Consider the following 25,796-nt stretch of genomic DNA (forward strand, 5'->3'; position numbering starts at 1 on the left):
TGTATGTGATTCATTCAGTAAGTTTGTTCTTCTATTTCCTTTACGAACCGCAACTGCGAGTACTGTGACTCAGATCATTGAAGATAATGTCTTGCTGATGTTTGGTTCTCTGAAAACTTTGATAGTTGATAATGGAGTACAGTTTCGGTGTAAACTATTCAGAGATCTTTCCATGAAATATAATTTTGATATTTCCTATAATGCCAATTATCATCCACAGACTAATCCCACTGAACGGAATAATCGCGTTATTAAATCCATGCTTACTGCCTTTGTTTCTAAAAATCATCGGCTATGGGATCAGTATCTTCCAAAAGTTGCTTATGCTATCAGGTCTTCAAAACATGAGGTGACACAGTACACTCCCAATTTTGTTAATTTTGGACGTGAAGTCATATTAGACGGTGAATCTGCAACTTACAATCCTATCGATTTTTCATATCCTCAACATTCAATCAATGATAAAATTCAGCCCTTTTCGCGTATTTATCAGGATGTACAAGCACATTTGGAAAAAACAATTTAAACGATTTTCGAGGTCGTCCAGACAAATTCGCAGTTGGACAATTAGTGTATCGAAAGAATTATTTCACTTCCAAACTAGCCGAAAAGTATGTTGGACCTATGATTATTTCAAGAATAGTATCGCTATGGACTTACGAAATTAAAGATTCCGAAGGTAGAACATCTATTTGAAATGAGAAGGATTTAAAATGTCATCCTCTGGAAGACTCAGATGGAATATGAACTAATAGTCGTTTACAAGGTGTCATTACTGTGTGTAGTCACTTTATTCTTATTATCAACTTTTTTTTTTCCTCTAGTCGTTATTTTCTTCCTCCTTTAAGTTATATGGAGACAATTATCTCTATGAAATTTTCTCAAGGGAGTAAAGGGGGGATTGTTTTGTCATAAATTAAACATATTATTTATACTTTTAATAATCGGATAGTTTATTTATTTCCATATGCGCATTTAAGTGTATTTGAAACCTTTCTGAACCGCCTATGACACCAACTAGGTCAGTACAGAAATTTTGTTCTTTTTTTCCTCACAGACAAGGACATAATGATAAGGAAGGAAATTTTGTGGAAATGAATTTTTCGACAGTGAATTACTGAATGAAGTGATTGCCTGGTTGAATTATTTCGCTCATTAAATACTTGGACGGGATTTTCGAATTTTCAGCCAACTCTGGTTCCTTTTTGATATTGTGAAGTTGTTGCATAGGCAGGATTTTTTGAAAGGGGCAAATAGTCAGTATTTTCACTCAATTTTCAGAGGACTATCTTCGTCTATTTTGTGTTGGAAACACCCTTCAGTATTAGGAGGGTGTTAGATTATCCTAAGAAAAACGTATCTACATCAGCTTGAATTTGGGAAATTGAAAACGATTGCCAGTTCATTCTCTTGAAAAAGTTTCCTGGACTTTACCTTTTATAATAATTACCATTGGAAATATTAACGGCTTCCTACTACATCCGTATCTACCGATACTGCCGGAACAGTATTCATCTCCTGGCAGCTTACGAAGAAGGAGCACCCGAAAAGCAGCTAAGTTTAGACTAAGTTAATTGAATGAAGAAATTCACCGGTGTTTGTTTATATCCTATATAAAAAATACAAGCAACCTCATTGAGATGAGTTGTGTAAACTGTATTATGGTAGTAGTAATCTAGTAATCAAAGTGAGAAATTGGAAAACAGAGGGTCCACTCTATATTTTTTATCATTGTAATAAACTCCCTTAGTCATTGCAAATAGAATTATTACTGTTATGAGAAGTTATATATTTTAATGGGTTTCGCCAGTTTTTGGGGAAACCCACAATTTTTACACACGGTTTTCAACTGGCTAACAAAAATTGGTGGCGCCTCCCCTTTTTGTTGAAATTTTTTTTTTCTTTAATTAGTTGCTCACACGATTTAGTGCAAACCACTGACCTAGTCGAGCATGTTAGTGGTGTTTTGATTTTCGGCAACCCTATCGCAATTTAATTATCTCGTTCAAAAACATCGCGTAGCAGATATCTTCAACTTTTCGCGGTTCATTCTTCGTTGAAACTGGGCTTTCCTTCGGTTCTTATCTTTAGGTTCAAGTGATATAACTCGGGCTATTCTACACGACGGTTTCCCGTGAGTCTACGTTTACCTCCGGATGTCTCTACAGGCCCGTCCTGAAGATCCACGTAGGTTCCACAGTCTGTTCCTGGGTACCAGTATAGGTTTCTTTCCGTCTTCATCGTAAAATAAGCAGCTTTCCGATAACTAAACTACTGAATGTGATTGTAGTTCATTCGCAGTTGCGAACCGCCACCTGTTATTTTTGTCACCGTAGTATGCGGTGGTCAGGCCCTATCCCCCGAATCCCCGATACATTCGGGAGGGCGCGCCAGCATTATCAACCAACGACCATTCCCCACACGGTAGGGTAAGTTATCATTGGGTCCGAGAATTCGTCTGGCTAAAATTTCTGCCTTAGAGCAGCAGAGGATTCGAGAGTAGAGAGGGCATCATTCCACCAAGGACTCCAATAATCAGAACAACCATCTTGACAGAGTGGTATGGATAGAGTCTGCAGAGTTCGAAAAGAAAACCTTGATATTGCATCCGTCTTTCCTCCTCTTTTCGTACGATATTCGTCTCATCAGGAGCTGAAAACTCCAAGACAAATATCGTCTTGCTCTGGTGGTCGAGAAGGACTACATCAGGCGTTTTAACTTGTATGACCCAGAGGGTGGGGAACGGATATTTTCAATAAATTTGGCACTTTCCATTCCCCACAACGGATTCGATATCCCCTGGAGCGTGGGGCAACCCCGGTATCTCGTAAATACCATAAGAGTGCCGTAGATGGTAATATAGCACTCTTTGGCCTGCGTTATGTCGATGGATATAGGCCAAGACCGCATATCATGGACATGCTGTTAGCAAGTGCATTAGGGTCTCGGGCGCCTCGCGGCAGGCCCTGCACCTTGTGTCAAGAACCTCTATACCCATCACGCGATTGTGGTAGACTAAGGTGTTGAAGACACCATCTGGCAAGCCATGATGAACCCCTCAGTTTCTGACTTCAGCCCACTAGACCTGAGGAAAGCGAAAGTCAGGCGCTTTGATAAGCCAACGTCTCCAATGTTATTGCATGCATTTACTTATCCTTGTGTTTCCGCAGAAGTGAGCCGCCTGTTATTATTATTACTATTTGTCACTTCAAACTGAAACAGTTCCCAAAATTTGATGAAAATAATTTATATAAATCATGTTTCAGATGAACATTCTCAACAAGATTCATACAAACAAAATTGTTTATTGTATATGTTGTATGTGCATTTATATGGTGATAATTTATTGAAAATGTTATATGACTCATTTTTTAGGCGAATATTCTCAATCAGTTACATACATTGGCATAGTTTTTTTAAATTCCGTCCCAAGAAGAATGAAAGATTTTTCGATTGTGTAACTACAATCGCAAAAGTTTTACAAAACTATCGCGTATCTTTTGGATTATCCGGTACGGAAATGGAGTATATAAATTTGGTTACAAACATTTTACGAGCCAACAAAAAAAAAAGTACCTAAGCGTTTCTATGAATCAAATTATCTGTTTCAAAAATCCCATCCATCCTACTCTCAAATTACATCACTTGTATATTCATATATACCTACTTTCATTTTCTAATTTGTTGAACGGTTTTCAAAACAACATTTATATTGAATTGAATCGAAAGTAATGATAACCGTTCCTCCTCACTATTATGTTCTTCCTTTTCTAGTCAGCTGAAATATTCGAGGTTCTCTTGATCACTTGTTTACCTTTCACCTTCAGATTTAGTAGTCTGTGCAGTACCGGGCGCAAATAAGAGTATATTTTACTCATGCAAGTTTCTTACGCAGTGTTTGATGTTATTTTGAAAAAATGCGTTTCCGTTTATATATACAGTGGCTTTTGTTGACATTTTTATTCACAGTTTTCTTTAGTTTTCTGTTACTGAAAAAACCAAAGATAGAATCAAAAACAACAACACCAACTATTGAACAAAGAGTTTCATCGCCATCACCATGGAAAAAAGTAACCAAATCGTTGGCAGAATTGGGCAAAATGGATGAAGTTAATAAATATGTTTTATTTTTAAATCATGTACCAAAGTGTGGATCCGAAATTTTGATTTTATTGTTACAAAAATTGCAAGGTTTCAATAATTTTAGACACATTAGGTTAAAAGGAGGAAACGGGAAATACATGACAAATTTGGAACAGGTGAGGTATTACATGTTCATATCATTTTTGCAATATTATTTGCCTATCATAATAACTTAATTTCCATTTGAAAAATTATTGAACTAAGCTCAAATCTAATGTCGGAATCTACTTATGAGGCATGTTATCAAATGTCACAGCTCTGGATATGTGATCTATTTCCACTCATATCCAGACGTATTCAATTTATCAAATAGTCTTAACTAATTTGAAGTTATCAGATTCCATTCGAGTGAATAGCTGAATAATATCTTTAAAAATACGCTATGTAGCTATTGCTAATTCAATAGCTACAAAACCACTCTATTTTTTATTTCTCAGTTTTGAGTTCGAAATTGAAAAGTCGAGCAAAACTCTTGAAGTGTTAAACACACACCCTCAGCTCGCACAAATCTCCCAACAGCAGCTTATTGGTGATTCATAACGATTTTAAACGACATTTTGATTCAATCAACACCAAGGCATTGTTTGAAAAATTGAACTCAATGATTGAAAGAGTATGATATAATTCACTTCAATTCGCCTGGATATCCCTCTGGTTGAAAGATACATGAACATTTGAAAAATATATCTGAGTGTTCTTCCAGTAAATATTATTAATTTTTTCACAGAGTTATACCGATGAGTCCCTTCATCCGTTTACTCAAAGATTATTAAGTAGATGAATTTCTGTTTTTCTGAATTTATTTAATTCATTTTCAGAAAGTGTGAGTAATAGTTAATACAGGTACTCATGATATTATTAAAATTCACTATAGGAAGTTTCTAATCTGTAGTAACTTTGATAAAAATGTTCATTATTGATTTAATTTACAGAATATCTAAAATTTTTGCATTAGAACATTACGAATATTATTTAGAACCAATATAAGCAAAAACTCTTTATTAATTTTTCAATGGGTGATGGGTTGAGAATAGGGTTGCCATCATTTTTTTTTAATTGAAATACAATGATTATTGACCGAAAGAAAATAAAAGCACATAGTGTGAAAGTAAAAAAACCATTCATTTCTCTGGTGTGACTACAATTTCTTGTACATAGACTGGGCATGTCTCTATAGCGAAAAAGATATGATATAGAACCATGCGAAAAAAAATATATGAATTGTTACCAGATTTCAAAAAATTGAATTTCAAAACTGATCATAGGCTTCAACAAAGGTTGGGCAATTCTAAAGAAGAGAGACGAAAAAGTAAAAATCTAGGATTTACGGATAACCTATGAGGATTGCGATGAAGAGTATGTTACTAGAGTTATATCACAATACCAAACCGTTGTTTTTAACACCTCGACATGTGTTTCAATCACCAAGTGATCATCTTCAAGAGGAAGATTGAACAGTTTAATCTTTCCCTTGACGATGATCACTTGGTGATTGAAACACGTATCGAGGTATTGAAAATAACGGTTTGGTGTTGGATAAAACTCCAGTAATATTCATTATTACACCAAAGGTTCCGAACAGGGCATCACAAGTGAAGAGTATGTTGATCAAAATAAGTAAGCTGTAGGAAACAGGTACATGATTAGGTATCATAACTGGTTCCAACTAATATTAGGAACAATAGCAATGAGTTATACTAGGAGCTAATTTGATTTAGTCCATTCAAATATGTATAAAAAATTTAGTTTCGTCATCTACTGATGACGCTAACTCAATTAGCGGAATGCGTGTGTGTTTTTGACAGATATCAGGCCAGAAGTTTCAGTTCCAGATGATAGTATTTCACAATGGTTTACAGGATTCACACAATTAAAAAATATCAACAAACTGAAGGTAATACGAAAATGAATGGAGATATGACTTTGGTGCATTTCTGGCATACAACCCATATTTTTTTTTCTCTACCTACTCACCGTCAATCCACCATCATCAATATCTGACTCATACACAGATATTGCTATTCGTCTCATCTCTTTCTTTTTTCTTCACAATTCAGGAATTTACTATTCCACCTCTATATTTCATATGATAATGACGTCTCAATTCCCTAGACTTTGCTAGAACCGGCCTTCCATTCACAACTATAGTGTTTTTGTTTTAACTTAGCGGAAATACTTTCGCAGTTGACAAGCAAAATCAAATGCAAATGAGGTTACGTAAAATCTGAATTTTTGACCACTGATTCAGTATAGATAACATACACCCACAGTTCACTGTTTCTACCTTCAGCGTAGCTGCAATGTAGCATTTAGTATTCCAGATCTGACATCCGAGATACAGACAGCCACTAGAGTTGACAAACGTCAAATATGGAAGCAACGAAATCAAAAATTTCATGCATTATCTAAAACATAAGACTGAAAGTTTTTCGGCAATCGTGAATATCACACTATAAAAAAATTCAAACCCTAACCTTTCGCGTTCATAATATATCGGTGAAAATATAGACGACTTAAATTCATGGATACGTAATTATTGCAAAAATATTGTTATTCGATATACTGAGAAGAGAGTTATAATTATTGATAAAAAATGTTGAAGCTTAATGTTAACATCACATGTTAACATCATGTGTGATGACCCATGTGTGATGTCTATTTGCAGGAGTATCTCGTTTATGATATATATGATACAATTAAATCAGAGGCAGTTCCACTGAGTTTTGATCGACATGTGTACTTCATCAACTTCACACAATTTGACAAGCAATTCCCCACTTACATAAACTTCATAAGAAATCCAGTGGAAAAAGTCATATCCAGGTAAGAAAGTATGGAAATTTTATAGAGAACAATACTACTTTAGTTGCTACCAACTATGAAAGGTGTATTTTCAAATACATAACTATATCATACATTAGGAAAAAAAGTTTTTGGCTTTCTACTTCTCCATCTTGATACAAACAATGTGGAAATCTTCCAAAGAAAGAAAGGAAGACTGTGTGGATAGTTCAAGTGAACGATATGGTGCAACCTACCTTCCAATAGTTCCCCTGTATTTATATAGTTAGGGAACTAACTAATTTCCTTATTCAATAATCATTTCTGATTATATGAGAATCAGAATAACTATATAGGTGAGTGGAAATGTAGATATTCAAATAATAGGGTGATAATTGAAAATACTTTTGTATACTACTTACATATATATATATATATATATATATATATATATATATATATATATATATATATATATATATATGTAAGTATATAGTCCTCCATATAGTCTTTAACAACTAAAATCACGTGTTCAATCCTTTTCTGCCAGTCTTCTTCCATAATATTGAATATCTCTTCTTTAATTTGCTCTATCACCTTCTTATCAAATTTTGGAAAATAATTTTTACGCCTGATGATTTCCCAAAATCAACTCGATGGGATTGAAAACACAAAAATAGGATGGAAATACACTTTTTTCAATGTTTTTGTCTGTAAAACTCCAAGTAGTTGGTTTTCAGTATAGTAATTTACAAAATTGATATCCATTAAAAAACTTAGTATTTCATCTTTCCTCGAATTTTTATTTGGTACTTTGATGAGCTGTCACGAATGATAGGAAGAGTTATCAAGAACTATTACACTATTCGCATCCAAATTACGGATCAGTGTGTTTTCACACCATTCCTCATAAATATTAGCCTCCATGTTCTTATGATAGTCATTATTGCAGTCCTCAATTCATAACCCATCCTTTACTTCCTCCGCAATGCACAATGATTAGTCGCGATCCTTTGTTTGCAGACATGTTAGGCGTACATATTCTCGAACGATCATTCCACCCTTTCGTAACTATGTCGTGAGTGACATACCAAGTTCCGTCCAAATAGAAAATGTGCCGTTGACTTTGTCTATATTTAGTTGTTGTTGTAAGTATTCGTTACGTAATTCCAATATTTTTATGCTTTCCATAACTGCTTGACGTTTGTTCATTATTTTAAATCTAAATCCTAGTTTCTTTATCCATTTCTGAAGAGTTTTGTCACAGCAACTCACGTAATGGCCAGTAGTATTCAATTTCTTACTTATGATTTCAGTTGTAGGAATCTCATTGCTTTTGTAGTAGTCCAATATTGTTTTCTAATGATTTTATTAGATGAACATCTAAAGGTTGTGGTAATCCCGTATCACATCGCGTCTAGCGTTCATAACGTTTGTTTTTGACTATTTTACATTTCGGTCAAATCTGATGTTGTTTCCCTTGAAACTATAAACTTGAGTTGTAGATTTTTATATACATTGAAACGTACTCTCTGTGTTTCAATATTCAAATGCATCCGAATCTAATCCACTGGTATCTCTTTTTCGCATTATTCACCATTGCTATTGGAATCACTACATTGGAAAAATTCTGCGTTGTTATCATACTCGTTATTACTATTAGTACTTATCCAAGGACGCCACATTTTAAACAGATAACAAAAATTTTAAGTAATTATAACTGCACCAATATCGAATTTCAACACTTAAATCGCGATCAGTTCCTGAACTGAACATTGACAACACGACGGCTTGCATTCTATTTGTCACCGTAACATGACTTCAAATTCAATTTTATGACTCTTCAGCCAATCATAAAACTCGGTTAGTGAAAATCATTCAATTCGAGCCGCCAATTCTTCAGTCCTCGTGGACTAGTTGACAGCGGCTTTATTTCTCTGTATTGGTTTTTTTGACCTCTGAGAACGCCGACACTTTAACTATGCACCAGTTACTTCGACTATACCTAAATGGTGTACATCTTTGTATAGAGTTATTTTTTGAAATTGGTTGCTTCCTTCCTTCCTTTGGAAGATTCCCATATTTTTTGTAACGAGATGGAGAAGTAGAAGGCCAAAAACTCAAAAAAAAATCTCTCCTTAAAATATATAATAATTTATTAGAATAGCCATAGCTACAAATCCCAGTTCCCTCTGCATCTTGTTATTCCTGACTCAGCAAACCCTTTGGCTGATATTTTTCTAGAATCACTATCATCATTGCGATTAAAAGAGCATTGAATGTATCCATTCGATAGTTTGTGGATTTAACCTTGGAATATGACAATTCTATTTAATTTCAACTTTTTCTCCTTAGACTTTTTATTATCGTACAATATTTTGTGAGTAAAATGATAAACTGTCCTTTCTTTTCTTGAAATAATTAGTTATTCATTGAAGACGAACACATTTTTTCATTGTAAAAAATGTATATGATATTTCAGATGATAACATTCTAATTTGTAGACTCACCTTCAATTTCAAATATTCATAAAATTGAGTAAGCTGTGATATTTCAAATAATAAGTTGAAAGGTTGATTAGGTAACAGGATCAATTAAAAAAAAGTTATGGTTTTTGAAATAGTAATATTAACAGGAAAAAACTCATTTTGAGCCATGAAGAAAAATTAAATTAAATTCAAAATGTCTACAAGAAAACAATTGTTTTTTCAAGAAAAAATTGATTCTGTTACCCAACCAACCTTTCTTCAGAAAACTTATTGGATCACTAATCTAGTTAATTAATAACTGAAATTTTTCTAATCTGAATATATCGTTTGAAGAACAAATTTTTGCTCACATTGATGTATTATCATCTATACTTGTCCACTTCAGAAAATTAAAATTTTGCTGGGTAAAAATAAGAGTACAGTTTATTTGTGATGTGCATGACTATTTTTTCAACAAACTTTTATTTCCAGAATGTTATACAAAAACAAAGAATTCAAGTACGATTATTACTACAAATGTTTGATGAGTAAACAAAATAATTGCAACTTCAGAAATGGACAAACTTATGACCTATCAATTCCTTATTTCTGTGGGCACAACCCTCGATGCATGTAAGTATGAGATGCATAATGTAAATGCTTTAATATTAAACATCATCAAAAGTGATGTGTACAATTATATTAATGTTACTCAAATAATAATTGCACTAATATGATAAAGTTTTCCAAAATTTGAGCCGCGAGTTCTCATAAATGGATCAATCAATATTATGATTCTCTACTTAGTGACTTTTGAGAGTCTCTTGATCCTTATGTAGGCTTTGATTTTCGAAAATTTCCCACATCAATATTTTTTGTCAAGTATTGGTACTGATATAAATAAAGCCTCTTCATTATGGAATTTTGAGAAGTTCATAGTAGTTTTTAATTCTAGTACACAAAATAACTCTTCTTAACACAATATAAACATATCCTGCAGTTATTGAAAGCTATAACCTTACAGGCATCTGATTTGGCACTACGTATAGTTTTCCAATTCAATTCAATAAAGCAGTTTGAGGAAATTTTTCATGAAACCATTTACAATCAATAGTACAATTCTTGTTCTGTCTCACTGTTAGTTGGATTATGTTCATGAGTTTTAATTTTTTGGTGCCAATTCTCACAACATTGTCTAGGTATTTATGATATGTTCACTTATAATGTATTCACAATCTCGTTTCAATCACCATTTTTTTTCTGTGGAGTTGCTTTATTCATCCTACCAATTTTTTAAAATACAAAACAATATTCACATAATATACTCCGATTTTTTTTTGACTAATAACATTTCACTTTTCAGTCATTTTTATGATCAAAATGTCTGAAACACTACTGGAAAATTATTTTTCAGTAAAATTACTTTACCGCAAGTAGTAAAACTGAAAGCACGAATAACATTTCTAGTATCACTTCCTAATGTTCCTCAGTGTTGGGTCAAAATTTCAATAAGGTATTCAAGCCTTAAAACACAAATAGAAGATTCTACACCTGATTTGAGAAAATCTAATTTTGTGTATAACATACCTTGTGACTTGAATGATATTGGAAAAACTTTCAGAACAATATCCTGTAGAATAACTTCCATGATATACGGTTAAGATTATACAAAAGAACCCGCAAAACACATTCGAAAATTCGAAACAACCGTTACTTACTTTGAATTCCACTTATTTCATCACCTCATCAGCATCATTTTGGATAACATTACAACACAAACCACTCATTTTTTTCATAACATTTCGACTTTGTGTCACCGGAAGAGACAAATAGCTATACGTATAAGTTTGGTCCTCTTTATATTTCTTTTATAGTTATTTCCCGGAATGGTTTCGTTCGAAAGATTTTGGTACCTAAACAGCTGATGCATGTCTAGCACACAAGTCAGTTTTTTCATTGCCCATGATACCTGGATGTCCTGGCACCCAGTATTTATTCAATATAATCCTGTTCACCAGTTTCCTCAGTTCCTCACGGTTAATCAATGCCTCTAATGCAGCTTGACTGTCTGTTGAAATATTGATCCGCTCATTTTGTTGGGGGCCTTGAATTATTGCTCCTTAGGCATTGAAAGATTGCATACACTTCAGCCTGGAAGACTGACGAGTACTGACCGATCGAGTAACTAAAATGAAGATTTTCCCCGCACAGTATATTCTAGCTCTCGTCCCAAGTTACTTCTTCGACCCGTCTGTATACCAGATATTTCTACAAAGCATGTTTTCGGGATGACTGCTCATTTTCCACTATTTGCGGCTAACACATTTACCGCGTAGTTTGTGTCGAACATTCATTCCGCTGTCATGTGGTACGAGCACACGTTAAATTTTCTTCCTTCACATATTTCGAAATTTATCTACCTTCATCAATTGAATATCACAAGATGTATTGGAGGAAGATTCAAAAGTGTCTCCATTGCAGCTGTTGAATGGTTTTCATTGCTTCTGTTATTCTTAAACGCGCAAGATAGTTTGGAAAAGGAAGGTATTATAGTACTTTGGAAAGTGATGGTAGTACAGAGATCAGAAACTACTGAGAATAATGAAAATACCGGAAATCGGAGAGAAACAGCAGAACGTTGCAAAGTTTATTCCTCTCAGTTGGAAATAAAGTGCAGCTTCGGCAGCTGTTCGTCTTGGTGAGCAAAAATTGAGGTCGAAGGCATTTGAGTGTACATCTGACTGAGAACAGTACAAAATTATGTAATGGGCGTCACCTGGCTAAATGCAATAATCAGAGTTCAAAGTTCGCCCTGCCAGGGTGACAAACTACATTATGAATTGAAAAAAATATTGCATTTAATTGAGCAGCCTGAAAATATAAAAGGGAGCAAACAATTACTATTCGGAGTATTAATCGGCAATAATTAACGTTCTTGTTTAGGAATACAGATACCAGTAATATTTTATTCTAAGGGATCAATACCATTTTTTAATTTTTGCACAGATCTTCACCTTGCGATCACCCAGTACTGTGTGTTAGCTCACAAATCATATAAATTTATAATTTCATGAATTTAAGGTAAATGATAAAATTAAGAAAATTAAATTTATTTTAAAGTAATATATCTGGCCTGTTACTCCTGGACAAGCGACTCTGATGAACATAAAATCAGGGTTGGGTTTAATTTCCGCGTTCCTTTTGAATAACAACAGCTCAAGGGATCCTCAGCAGGAAGAAGTTGCAAATGACCGAGTATCAATAGTTCCAAACCACGGAGATCCTGTACTATTGTGTAACCGTCCCTACAACCCCACTGGAGGAGGTTTAAAACTTCAAAGAAAATTAACGAGAGAATTTTATTCCTTACAATTCGGAAGTAGAGATTCCACAACTTCAACTTCACTTATGAAATAAAAAAAGGAGCAGGTAGTACACAAAAAACTACCGAGAGGCGTTTTAGTCATCCTATATGATTCAACTTCAAGAGGAATATCTTATGGAGGAGTGTTCAAATCGACAAATGGAACTTATCGGTTCAGAACGCCATTTATTCGTCCCGCCGCTATCTGCGCAAATGCGAATAGTACGTAGATGACCACTAGATCAGAGTTTAAGGGTTAGTATCAGGGTGCCATCTCTGGGAGATAGAGTTGGCATATGGACTTTTGAAATTTGAATATGAAATCCGACTCAAAAAAGAATATGACCAGAGGCGTAATCACCAGCGATGACCAGGATAAGGAAAAGAGGAATTGATATCTGTAGACAAGACAGGCCATTTCAAATCAAAATATACTGAGGTATTAACAGCTGATTTTGTTTAACTAATTCGATTTCTGTCAATCACTGATTGACACCATTATCTTTGAATCGTTATCATAAATAAAAAACAAACTTCTGACTGTATTTAAAACTGGAATATTTTTCGTGAATAAAAATTAAACTAATGATTTTGATTCATTATTTATAAAACAAAGATTTATTGGAAATCACGTTAAATAGGCAATCAACATTGCATTCAAAGATTTTATCGTTACTCTGGACTGTGTTTAAACATTTCTGAGCGCTATCCATTCTTGAAAAGTTGAACATTAATTTCGCTTTCCATACCTTTTCGGCTTCATAGAGATACCTATAACTTTTTTCATGAAATTTTTGTTGAACCTGAAGTAATCTTTAAAATGTTAAAATAGTAGCATTTTCGAATGCTACAATGTCTAGAAAGATCAAACATAGAAGAATAAGAGAAAATAGAGTTGAGGAAGGAGCTAATGCTACGGACGAATCAGATGATCGGTACATATTTCCTTCAGAGGATAGCTTCTGATAGAAATAATCCAGCTACTGTGTGTCGAAATTCATGTTTCCATCCATTTCAGGACCATTACCGTTCGCGTGGCGAAGCTAAGGAAAAAATTATCGTATATCCGAAACAGTGATTGAAAGTTGCGAATCAGGTTAATGACTGAACGAATATTACTGGGTTTTTTTCCAACACCAAACCGTCAAACTATTATTTTAATACCACGATACGTGTTTCGATCACCAAGTGATCCTTTTCAAATAGAAGATGTTTGATCTTACTCTTGAAGATGATCACTAGGTGATCGAAACACGTGTCGAGGTGGTAAAATAACGGTTTGGTGTTGAAAAAAACCCCAGTAATGTTCATTACTACACCAAAGGTTCCAAACAGTGCATCACAAGGTTAATGACTATTAATGGCTAGATCTGTTTGTAAAAATTACAGAGAAATATCTTTTCGAGAAATAATATATTAAAAGCGGTTTCATTAATTCAAAGAAAACCGATAATTTCCCGAGCTCTTGAAGCGGAGGCAGAGAGAGGTAATTCAACAAATAGAGGATGCCAGAAAATGAAAATTTCAGCGTGTCGGAAGTCCAACAATTTTACAGCAATTAAACCTGGACCAGCCACAAGGAGAGAACGATATATAATTCGTAAAGCTAGTGAAGGAATATATTGGCATATTTAAAGCGTTTTGACTTGTACCAGAGAAGTGAAGCTTCGGAGGACGTTACGTTCCACATATCACCAAGAAACCTTATAGAATTTCCCATCAACGGCAACTGGAAATACAAGAACTGTTAGACAACGGAATTATTAGAGAATTCCTTGGACTCTCCCGGCTATTTCAGTGGAATAAAATGCACAAAATCAGGAACATCTTACTACGTCGAATTCTCACTACGTCGGAATCTTACAACATCGAAATCTTACTACGTCGGAAACCATCCCTCCAACTGACGTCAACAAAATAGGAAAGTTGTCGAAACTCAAATCAATATCACATGGCTGAAATTCGACGTAATGAGAATTCAATTTGGTGAGAATTCGACGTAGTGAGAATTCGACGTAGTGAGATTTCGATGTAGTGAGAAATGAACGTAAGAAGAATAATTTGCTTAGGAGCAGGATATCTCACTACTTATAATTCTCACTACGTCGAATTTCCGTAACTGAGAACTCGACCCCTCCTTATACATCATGGTACAAATTGAACCGAAATATTTCTTTGTGACTAATAAAAAAATATTACTGCAGGGTATTGCGACGCGAAAGAAATATCAGAGCATTTTTGAGGCCCTGTTTCTCACCTAATGAATATTTTGGTTGATGAATGATGCCGGAATGTAATTGGAGTTATTTCATGCGGTAATATTTATTTTTGTAATTTCGTCTGCATTAATTGTGATTTACATTTAAGTACAGATTCCAATGAAATATACAAGTTTACGAACGTTTATTTCATTATCCTAGATTTTCTGAAAGCTGTAACAAATGAATAATAATTCATTTCAATTTTTTCTTTGAAATTCAGAAATGTCAAAACTATATCATATATGAGTATGGGGTAAAATGGGTCTCAAAGAAGTGGAGTAATTATGGTTCAAGATATCAGTGGATTAGGCGTTTTCCAATTATTCAGCAGTACACAAGTTATCCGTAAAATACGGGCATATCGAAGTTGGATTTCTTGAATTAAATGGCGTATATTGCTTTCCTAATTTGTATTTTGTCAGAAAAGTACTTTCAAAAATATATATAATAAGGTACAAACGATGTATGAGTTTCCAAAAATAATGCCAAAAAGCTCAAGTACTCAACTGTTCCCATTTTCGAAGAACACTCTTATGGAAAATCTGTTACGCCATGATGATATCGAGTAATATCTGAACCACAGTTTGGCTCTGAAACAGGGTAAAAACAATCTCTTTATATTTTCAGAGGGAATGTTTTATTCAAGATGTAATTTTCCCCTGGAAAGTTTTTTTCAAGAATATATGGTGAAATAGATAAATAACCAGCGGGTTTTTATCCAGCGGTGAACAAAAGAACATCCCTTCTGGAAGTTCAGAAAGAATAGATTCCTGTGATGAAAGTTGTTCAACGAGCTCTATAATATGTGAATATAAAAAATATCATAAAAAATAGGAAGCCCCTAAGTTTCATATCAACTGCATATAACAAAAAGTTGGCATGCTCAAAACACGACCTTATTTTTTTTACATATATGATAAAAATAAAGGTCCTAAGTGTGGTCCTTGTGGAACACCTGATGAAGTGATGTACTGTTCCGAACTAAATCTTCGAACTGCTAATGACTGGGACCTATATTTTATATAAGACTCTAATCATCTTATAGGTAAGCCTTGTACCCCAACCTCAGCGAGCCGCTGCTCAAGAAGAAGATTGTGGCTAACCTTGTTAAAAGCCTTGCTGAAGTCGGTGTAAATGGCGTCGACTTGTAGTCTGTGGTCCATGCTACTGTATAAATATTCACTATGTTCTATTGAATTCGATTCCAATGATCGCCCTACAAAGAAACCATTCCGTTCTGATACAATAATGTATTTCACGAGAAAAGGCTCATATTTGTAAATGAATTTTTTGAACAATTTTGAAATCGCAGATAAGCCTATAATTTCGTATTATGTTTTCCTTTCCATTTTGAAACTTGGATCACATCCGCGTTATTACAGTATTCGGGGTTTTGTTGGAGATTTAAAGCTTGCTTCCAAATAATGGTGGTATTCCATCAGATTTAGCGGCTTTGTTATTATCCAGCCCTTTCATTTCATTCTCTACCTCATTTTCTGTGGATTGAATGTAACGCAGGTCGTTATTAGCATTATTTGATGTTGAACTATCATAATTGTGGTCATGTGTTTCTGGTGTGTACACACTTTGAAAATAAGTTGAAAACAGGTTGCAAATATCCTTTCCATTATTTGCTGTGGTATCATCATAAATAAGCTCGTTCGGGATTTTACTTGAGCATTGTTTTTCGATAGAGGCATATTTTCGGAATTGTTTCGAGTTGGAAGGTAATTCGTTCTCAATAGAATGCAGATAGTTTTTAAATCGATCGCGATTAGTCTCTTCGAACGAGTTCTAAGCACTGTATTGAAATTTATTTTTTCTTTAACCGCATGTATGATTACTTTTCTATAGTAGGGTGGAAAATACCTACTTTTACGGTACTTTGATACCTCGTTTTCTATAATTTTTGTAATAGTTTTATAAAAAAAAAATTCATTATGGTTTAAAGATTTTCCAGCAAAATTGTTATCCCATGCAATAGCAGATACTGCTTGGTTTATTCGAGAGCAATCGGCTTTATTGAGATTGTATATACTAGGAAATTCAATGCCTTAATTTTTCTCCTAATTTTTTTTCGAATGGAACGTTACTACAGGTTGAATGTTTCTTGAGGAAAAAATTAAGAATAAAACCATAATCACTTGAAATCATTTCCTTAGAAAAATAACTGTCAATATAAATGTGTTGAAAATATGTTATGTGTTTTTATAGTATAATCAGAACCGCTAGTATATGTATTCCAAGCATAAGAAATTTGGAAATTGTGAGAGGTGGAAAGTCGATTGACTTAGGAAAAAGTTGCCTAGTCTGAAGTTTATTTGAATGACATTTTGAAATACCAGAAACCACGGAAACGAAAAATTTTATTTCCATCATTAGGGAAACTACAATAATATAAGTTTCACAGTAAAATAAAAAAATATTACATGCTCATAACTTACATCTTATGTGAGGATGGTTACATTGATGTTGAAAAAGAAATGATGAGACATTGGTGAAGATGAAACTTGATATACAATTTTTAATCATTCAGAAAGTCATGAGCATGGAATATTTTTTTATTTTACTGTAAAACTTATATTATTGTAGTTTCCCTTATGATGGAAATAAAATTTTCCGAAAGTACGAACTTAAAAGAGTACTCGTTTACTTGCTGCAATACCCTACTATCCAATAGTTTATATATATATATATATATATATATATATATATATATATATATATATATATATATATATATATATATATATGTATATATACATATATATATATATATATATATATATATATATATATATATATATATATATATATATATATATATGTATATATATAAAGGGGTAAACCGCAGACACGTGTTTCTGGCTATTGGCCTCATCAGCGCGGTGCGCAGCCAAATGTAAAGATGGGCAACACTTGTTTGCCGAAAGCAGAAAACAACACATACGCACGGAGTCAACAACAGGAGTCAACCGCACATTTGTTGTTCCAATTAAAAGACCTAGCATTCCCAGACTACGACTCTGTATACGACTCTCCCTATCTTGCAGACATTGTATACCCTTACAACTTCATATTGTTAGGAAAGGTATTTTAAAAGAAAATTAAATATTGAATTACCTAATAGTGAAATAGAATTATAAAAACAAGCTTCAAAACAGAAGCAAATAATTTATTGATTAATTCAAACTCATCATTTCATTACATGTCACAATGTGAATGACATAAAAGCTCAATAGTAATATTTAGAGTTTATACAGGCATATCGATAAATGTATATGCAGCACATAGGGTGTGCAGCAGGCTAAAACAGTGTACTCTTATAACACACATTCCAAGCTTTCGACAATCTTTATTACCATCATCAGGGATGTTAGAATATGCTGCAGTGTATGGGAGGTTAAGCGGTAGGTTGATCAAAATAACAACAAAATTTCACATCACAAAATAACAAATCATTTTATAAAAAACCACCTGTTTTTCCTTGAAGAGATTTGCGGTTGACATGTGTAAATTTTGAATCCAAATTTTCGATATTCGCCTCAAATAAAAATGAGCATATAGACAACCCAACAAACGAATACCAAACATCTCGCAAAAAAAGCAAGCCCTTTTAAACAAACCGAGTAAAGACACGCCTGATGAAGCCACTGTATGGCGAAACACGTGTTGCATTTCTCGAATAATTCAAAAAAGTTTCCGAAACTTCATTCACTTATATGGAAACCGAACTCTTGTGACTATTCGAAAATCAAATTTGAGAACTCTCAACTTTTATACGAACAACACTGATACATCCTTACCTCTTTCTGGCAAAAACAAATTAGAATATCTTCATCATAGAATCATCATACATCTTTGAGGAGAAAATCGAATTCTACCCAATCAAATTTTATTGCAAAAATGTTGCTAATCTTCATACTTTTCAAATACCTAGACGAAATATATCTTTCGCCGAAAACAAAATTAGCAATATTGGAAATTCTTTCTTCAATTTTCAATGAAAATGGAAAAATCTAACAAAGATCATCAATGTGGATTATATTCCCATCAATATGGACCAATATCACTCTAGGAAAAATAATCTGCATGGAGGTATCTATATTGATAATATTTGAAGAAATTGTTCTTGCAAGACACATATTTATATTGCATGAATAAGAAAGTAATTCCATACATTTTCCCGTAACACAATGTTTCAATTGTTCAGTATATGGCCATGATGGAGAAGCACTGTAAAGGGAAAGAAATGCCTTTCGTGTTTGGAAATAAGCAAATGAGAAGAAAAATTTGACCAATGTAGTAAATTGAAATGCTTACATTGTAAAGATGGAAGTCATAACTCCTACTGATGCAATGAAATTGCATCAGAAGGAGATTTGAGCAGGTTCTAAGCCTCCCCACACCACTATGACGTCACGTGGGGTGAATGACCCTCCCCCCACCAATCTGACGTCACGTGGGGTGAATGACCTAGACCGACTCATGCCTTCCCCCACCACTATGACGTCATCAACGACGTAATGGTTTAATTAGGGTGACCTTGAACGACATGTCCGACTCATGCCTCCCCCCACAACTATGACGTCATTAATGACGTAATGGTGTAATTAGGATGACCTTGAGGGTTGGTGTGTGTATCTGTGTGTGTGTGTGTGTGTGTGTGTGTGTGTGTGTGTGTGTGTGTGTGTGTGTGTGTGTGTGTGTGTGTGTGTGAATGCATGGTACAGGGTTTATCATTGCGTGTCTGTGAACAAACATACGTCTGCATACTTCAAAGATCCTCCAAGTAATGAATATTCCATCGGTGTGAGCCCACCAAGTCAGTAGTGGTGTGACGTCACAGCAGCAGCAACCGTTTCATAGTAGGAGAGCGAGATGTGCACTCCACGGCGTGTTGCTGTGTAATGCATATTCATCAGTGTGTCCTTACCTCTCTCGATGCCGTCCCCCACCACTTGACACCTCCACCCTTCAACCCCCACCACTGGACACCCCCACCACTGGACCATGATCACACACCCCCACCACTCGACCATTGGTGGGGTACCACCTCTACAACCAAATAAAAACATTTGAATAGTATCATCATTCTAAACTTGACTTACTGTCCAGTGGTGTTAATAGTAGTTTCAAGTTTTTACTCAAATAATAATCAAAATGAATTCTAAAAATATTAATGAAGTTTTGACGAGATTGTTACTCAAAGACGAGAATAATTGGTTTTTGGATGAAGTGGGGGAAGTTCCCAACAACATCATCGAAGGAGAGGATGGCATCATCGAAGTAGAGGACGACTTCATCGAAGTAGTTGATGATGTTATTGTAGAAGAAGAAGAAGAAGAGGGTGGAGGATGTAGGCGCCGATAACCTACAAGAGATGGATCCTGAAGATATTCAAGATGAGGGTATCGATGATGATCCGGCGACTGACAATGGTAACGTCATCTTAGGTAGCAAGTGGATTAATTTTAGTGATACGGTGGAAGATCGTTTGGATCTGTATTGCGTGACAGACTCACACGTGCGGATACGAACAATTAACAACATCGTCCACATGTTATGTTGGTGCTGCTTTAGATTCTACTCACATAGAAATGATAATGGGGGCGATTACGAGCATGTCGACCCCCATTATACTTTAACAAATTTTCGAATGTTAGATGCTTGCATCATTTGTAATAATGTCCCTTCACACATATTAGAATGAATATTTTTTCAACTTTATTATTGTTATAATAAATATTATCGTTCTCATTATGTTGTTATTACTTTGATAGCCAATTTTTGATAGGAAAAGAAAAGTTTTTCTCGAAGAAATATTATTAACACAAATTATGGATAATCTAAATGATGAATATTTTTATTTTATACTGGTTTTTATTGGCTATATAACCTTCCACAATCTAAAAAAAATCAATAGAGAATCTGCTTTTTTCCATGAAATTCCTACATAACTCATCTAAGTCCTGAAGACTGGACTCATATTTTTCTATGAACGCAGTTATCTCACACAATAAAGGGCAAAATGAAAAGTTCACCCTGAAAAGTTATTACGTGATATAAATTACTGAAAAGTCCAATTTGTCAGTAACTTATCGTATTTATAAATTTTGCAAACAAAATTGAAAAATGAATATTAATATTTAGCTGACTTGTGTCGAAAGAAATTGAGAAATATATGAATTTTGAGGGGAGATTTGAATAGCAAAAAAAAGGTTTTGAAAATGAAAAATAACTGTTTTCCGAAACGTTAGCCATTGAAAACGGAAAATAACTGTTTTTCGAAACGTTAACCACTCAAGAAAGCTGAGTATTAATATTCAAGTTTTCAATTTTGTAGGCAAAATTTATGGATACAAGTTGCTGACTAATTGGACTTTCCAGTAGTTTATATTATATAGTAACTTTTCGAGGTGAACTTTTCAGTTCACCCTTTACTACACATCAGCAGATTCTCTATTGATTTATCTTACCCAGTATAAAAATATTCTGGGTCACCAATCTCAATAGGACGTTATTCTATTTTAAACTCACATATTGTTTTATTAAGGAATGGTTATCGGTACTGATAAAAGAATATAATATGAGTTGCAACATTTTATTGTCATTCAATTTGTTTTCATGAAATTTCTACATAATTCATCTGAGTCCCGAAAACTGGACTCATATTTTTCAATAAAAGCAATTATTTCACGTTGCAGATTACTTTCTCTTTTAATTTCCGCTTCAACGAGAGATAATTGCTCTTTCATCATCGTCCGTCTATCAAATGCTATTCTCTCTCTCGCCATAGATTCATCGAAGCGCCGACGGGCCTCAGAAACTGTTTCATTCAAACCATTCGCATTCCCGATTACGGTTTGTGACACTGGATGCATGGAAGTTGAAGGTGATGAATTTTTAACCTTTGGAGATGATTGTAATTGGGGCGCTGCACCCTCGTTCCTAATTTTTCTAGGTGGTTGCTCCGTATTCTTATTTACGTTTTCACCACCCCTTTTTCTTTTTTTGGACTCTTATCCTCATCATCTGAGCTAATTTCGATAATCTCTGATGGGGGTAGCACAACCTTCGAATATCCATCATCCAAGTCCAGTACCAAATCTAACAAGGCTGGAGTTGGTATTGGCGGTGCTATTGTGGAATGCAACTGCGATTCCACATCGTCATTCAGTAACCGGTTTGGATCAAAATCTTTGAGGAAGGACCTCATTGTGAGGCCGTAGCTTCCTGGATGATTATATTCTGGTGAACAATCACCCGCCTATAGTCTACTTCATCCAACTGCCGCTGATTCTTTGAGGTTGATGGGGCTGGTGATGTATTCTTCGATACAGACATGTTTCTGAAAATAAGTTAGAAAGTATTAGAAAAAAGAAAGAAGGCAATCAATTTCAATAAAGTAACTCTACGCAAAGAAGTAGGTTTTACACACAAATTGGATGAAAAAGGAAACTTTCTGAAAACAGCTACTCTAATATAAATATTGAATTAAATGAAAAAAAATTCCATATAATCATAGAATTATATGAAAAAAACACTTTTTCTTTGAGTAATTCCATGCAATGAAGTAACTTCCACACGCAAATTTGATGATAATTTTCCTCGACGTTTCAAATGTACCAAACTCGACGAGATTTTGATCCAATTACTGGAATATTCTTCGATGTGGTTGTCGTCTTTCGGGATATGAGTTTGAATATATTTCCGATGTCCTGATACTGTATCTATCGTATTTGTCATAAATTTATGTCATATCTATTTCTTCTTCATACGTGAAAGCCATTTTTCACCAAAAATTCAATGACTTGTACAATAACAAAATGTCATTGAGTGCAATAAATTTAAAGTCAAATTTAAAAACATCAAAGCCAACGCCTATTATGATAAGTATTAATTTTTTTTTCAATATCTCCAATTTTTCGAAAAAGAATGATAACTTATGATACAACATTGCAATGAACTGCTCACGTTTCGCTTGAGCGAAAAAAATATATGATATCGAGAAGTTACTAAATTTATCGGTTATCCTTAAAACATAGTCAGCATGTTAACTAGGAAACATTCAGAGAGATCCTTGACATGAGCAGATTTGTTAAAATTTTAGAGAATTCGAACATAAACATCGCTTTCAAAACTATTCGTACACTTTAACAGACTGATTGAAATACAGGGCTTTTCATGATGAGCGTTAATTAGCCGTTTCTGACAAACTATTTACCGGATCAATCTGAAAATTTCACAGTATGCATAAATCAATATGACCTACACGACTAAAATATTTCATACGAAGCGGCGTTGTCGCTTCTACTATAAAGTAGCGGCTTCTTTGATTTTTCAAATGAAACACCCCGTATATAACATCATATTATGATTCATTATCACTTTGCCAACAAATTCATATATTATTTTCCTATACCTATCAATTACCGTTTAGAAGATATAAATTAATTTCGATATTTTTTTACCAAACATGAACTTTTATAAATGCTGATGATCTTGAACTCTCTTGCACTAAAACGATCAAATTTTAAATCTAGTGGAGTGATACTATGAGGATCTTCACTCCGAGTCATATTTTTATTTGCCTCATACAGGGTCTTCAAAAAAATGCAGATACTTTGATCTCATGAAAAAATGAGTGAAACTCAATTTTTTCAAATGTAACATTTTTGAGCTCTACATCCAATTTTAGATTAACTTTGTTCAGAAAATACTATTTCTATTTTGAACCGTTTTCGAGATGAAATGTTTCAAACGGAAACTGACGTGGTTTTCTTGCTCGTTTTTTTTTTTAATTCATCACTTATTTTGGATATACTTAGTAATATTTCTTTTTGATCCAGTTTTTTTAACTATCTCAGATGAGCCAATTCAAAATTGGTATGTACCTACCTTAGAAAAAGTTACAATTTGTATACATTGAGGTATTGGTCTCTAACGTACAACAGTACACAATAATATTTTTTAAAAGTGTATTTTGGAAAAATGAATAAACCAATTATTTAACGTCAGACTTTCGTTGGTGGTTTGGACTGATTGTGATAACTACCAATTATAATAGAATAATGTCAAGATTAGGTTACAGTAATGAAGATTTCTTGAATTTATTAATGATTTATGGTGAGTGCAATAGAATTGCAAGTAGAACATGCCGAGTATTTCATGAAAGATATCCACAACTTCCGAAGCCGAATAATAATGTGATGAATCGACTACTGAAAACTGTAGGTTGAATGGAACCTTCCGTCCAAAAATCATTCGTAAGAAGTCTAAAGTGGATGATGATGACAATGGTATAACAGTTTTGGGATACTTTCATGCATTTCCAAATGCTTCTCTGCACGAGGCTGAAAGGGAGATAGGTATACCCTACGTGACAATTTGTCGAATTCTTAATAAGCATAAATGGCATCCCTATAAGTTCTACTGTGTCCAACATTTGAAAGAGACTGATTTACCTCGTAGAGTGGAATTCTTTGAATGGTTATTCGTCAAGACTCAAGAGGATGAACATTTCCTTGACAATATCATATGGACAGATGAAGCCAAGTTCACAAAAAATGGAGTTTTCAATAGACACAATAGTCATTATTGAGCGCCAGAAAATCCCCATGTTGTCCGCCGAAGGGGTTTTCAAGAAAGATGGCAATTCAATGTATTTTGTGCCTTAAAGAATGAGTCAATTTTTTATATCGAGTTTTATGATGATAATTTGAATGCATCAAAATATGAAGATTTACTGAGGAATGGAATTCAAATAATTTTAAATAATAGACCAGGAAGAGAACGTGTATGGTACCAAATGGATGGTGCTCCACCTCATAATTCTCATTCAGTCAGCGAAGCTATAACCGAAATCTTCGAAGACAGATGGATTGGTAATAATGGACCTTTTCGTTGGCCTCCTAGAACACCAGATAGCAATCCATTAGATTATTTCGTGTGGGGTTTCATTAAAAATGTGGTTTACTCTACTCCAATAACAATAATGGAAGATATGAAATCGAGAGTTACAACTGCTTTCAATAGTTTGACTCCAGACTTGATCAGAAGCGTTATTATCGAATTTTCTGAATACTCGGTTTAGCCACTTGTTTACCGTACATGATAATAACCTGATAATGATCTATTGAATTGTCTACCTATCCCAGGAAGGTGGACCGTACAATAAACTTGAAAATTCCAATGCATTTCATTCGTGTAGGTGTGTCAAAATGTCCCATAAAATAACCATATTTATTAGTGGCCAAAGTCGTAAATCTACGTAGGTTGTGTACCTACATATTACAGAAAGTCTGGGATTTTGTTTTCTATGGAACCAAATTATCAATAGTACCAGCGATATATATTTTAGAGTCATTAAAATTTTTAGTAAAGCAACCAAGCTACTTTGAAGAGCAACATAAAACACGTAAGTATAGAACAAGAGAGAGGTGTATGCTTTTGACGTCACACGACTTTAAACTTTCAATGCCAATCAAAAGTGTTTGAGATAAAACTTTCAACCCCTCCTCCAAACACGAGGATGTCGCAAAGCATAATTACACTGCATTAGTCCATTGAATGAGTTCACAGTGACACGATCAAGCAACGTAGTAAAACAATCAAATCAAACGATAAAGTTCAGTCAGTAGTTAGATCATTGTAAGTACAAACTACTTCACTTACTTATCATATTCAATTGATTGAATCACATTTTATATGTGAGGTTAATTTATTCAATAATTCAATTCAATTATTCAATTATTATATGGAAGTATCTATTTCGAA

General features: G+C 34.1%; 1 protein-coding gene across 3 annotated transcripts in view; it reads left to right on the top strand.

The window, feature by feature from the left end:
- Window positions 1-1,117: 1,117 nt before the first annotated feature.
- The window catches only part of LOC111516888 (uronyl 2-sulfotransferase homolog pip), a 49,302-nt gene continuing 24,623 nt past the window's right edge, over window positions 1,118-25,796 (top strand). Inside the window, exons 1-3 of one of the 3 annotated variants that reach the window (XM_074172323.1) lie at window positions 1,118-4,259; window positions 6,809-6,966; window positions 9,885-10,025. In XM_074172323.1, the coding sequence (XP_074028424.1) occupies window positions 3,918-4,259; window positions 6,809-6,966; window positions 9,885-10,025 (641 nt within the window). In that variant the 5' untranslated portion in view covers window positions 1,118-3,917. The remainder of the gene's footprint in view (window positions 4,260-6,808; window positions 6,967-9,884; window positions 10,026-25,796) is intronic. The other 2 variants (XM_074172324.1, XM_074172325.1) reach the window with 2 other exon arrangements.

Source organism: Leptinotarsa decemlineata, unplaced genomic scaffold (genome assembly GCF_025532065.1).
Source record: "Leptinotarsa decemlineata unplaced genomic scaffold, Ldec_3_MD MMD2_tig00000090_RagTag_RagTag, whole genome shotgun sequence".
Taxonomy (NCBI): domain Eukaryota; kingdom Metazoa; phylum Arthropoda; class Insecta; order Coleoptera; family Chrysomelidae; genus Leptinotarsa; species Leptinotarsa decemlineata.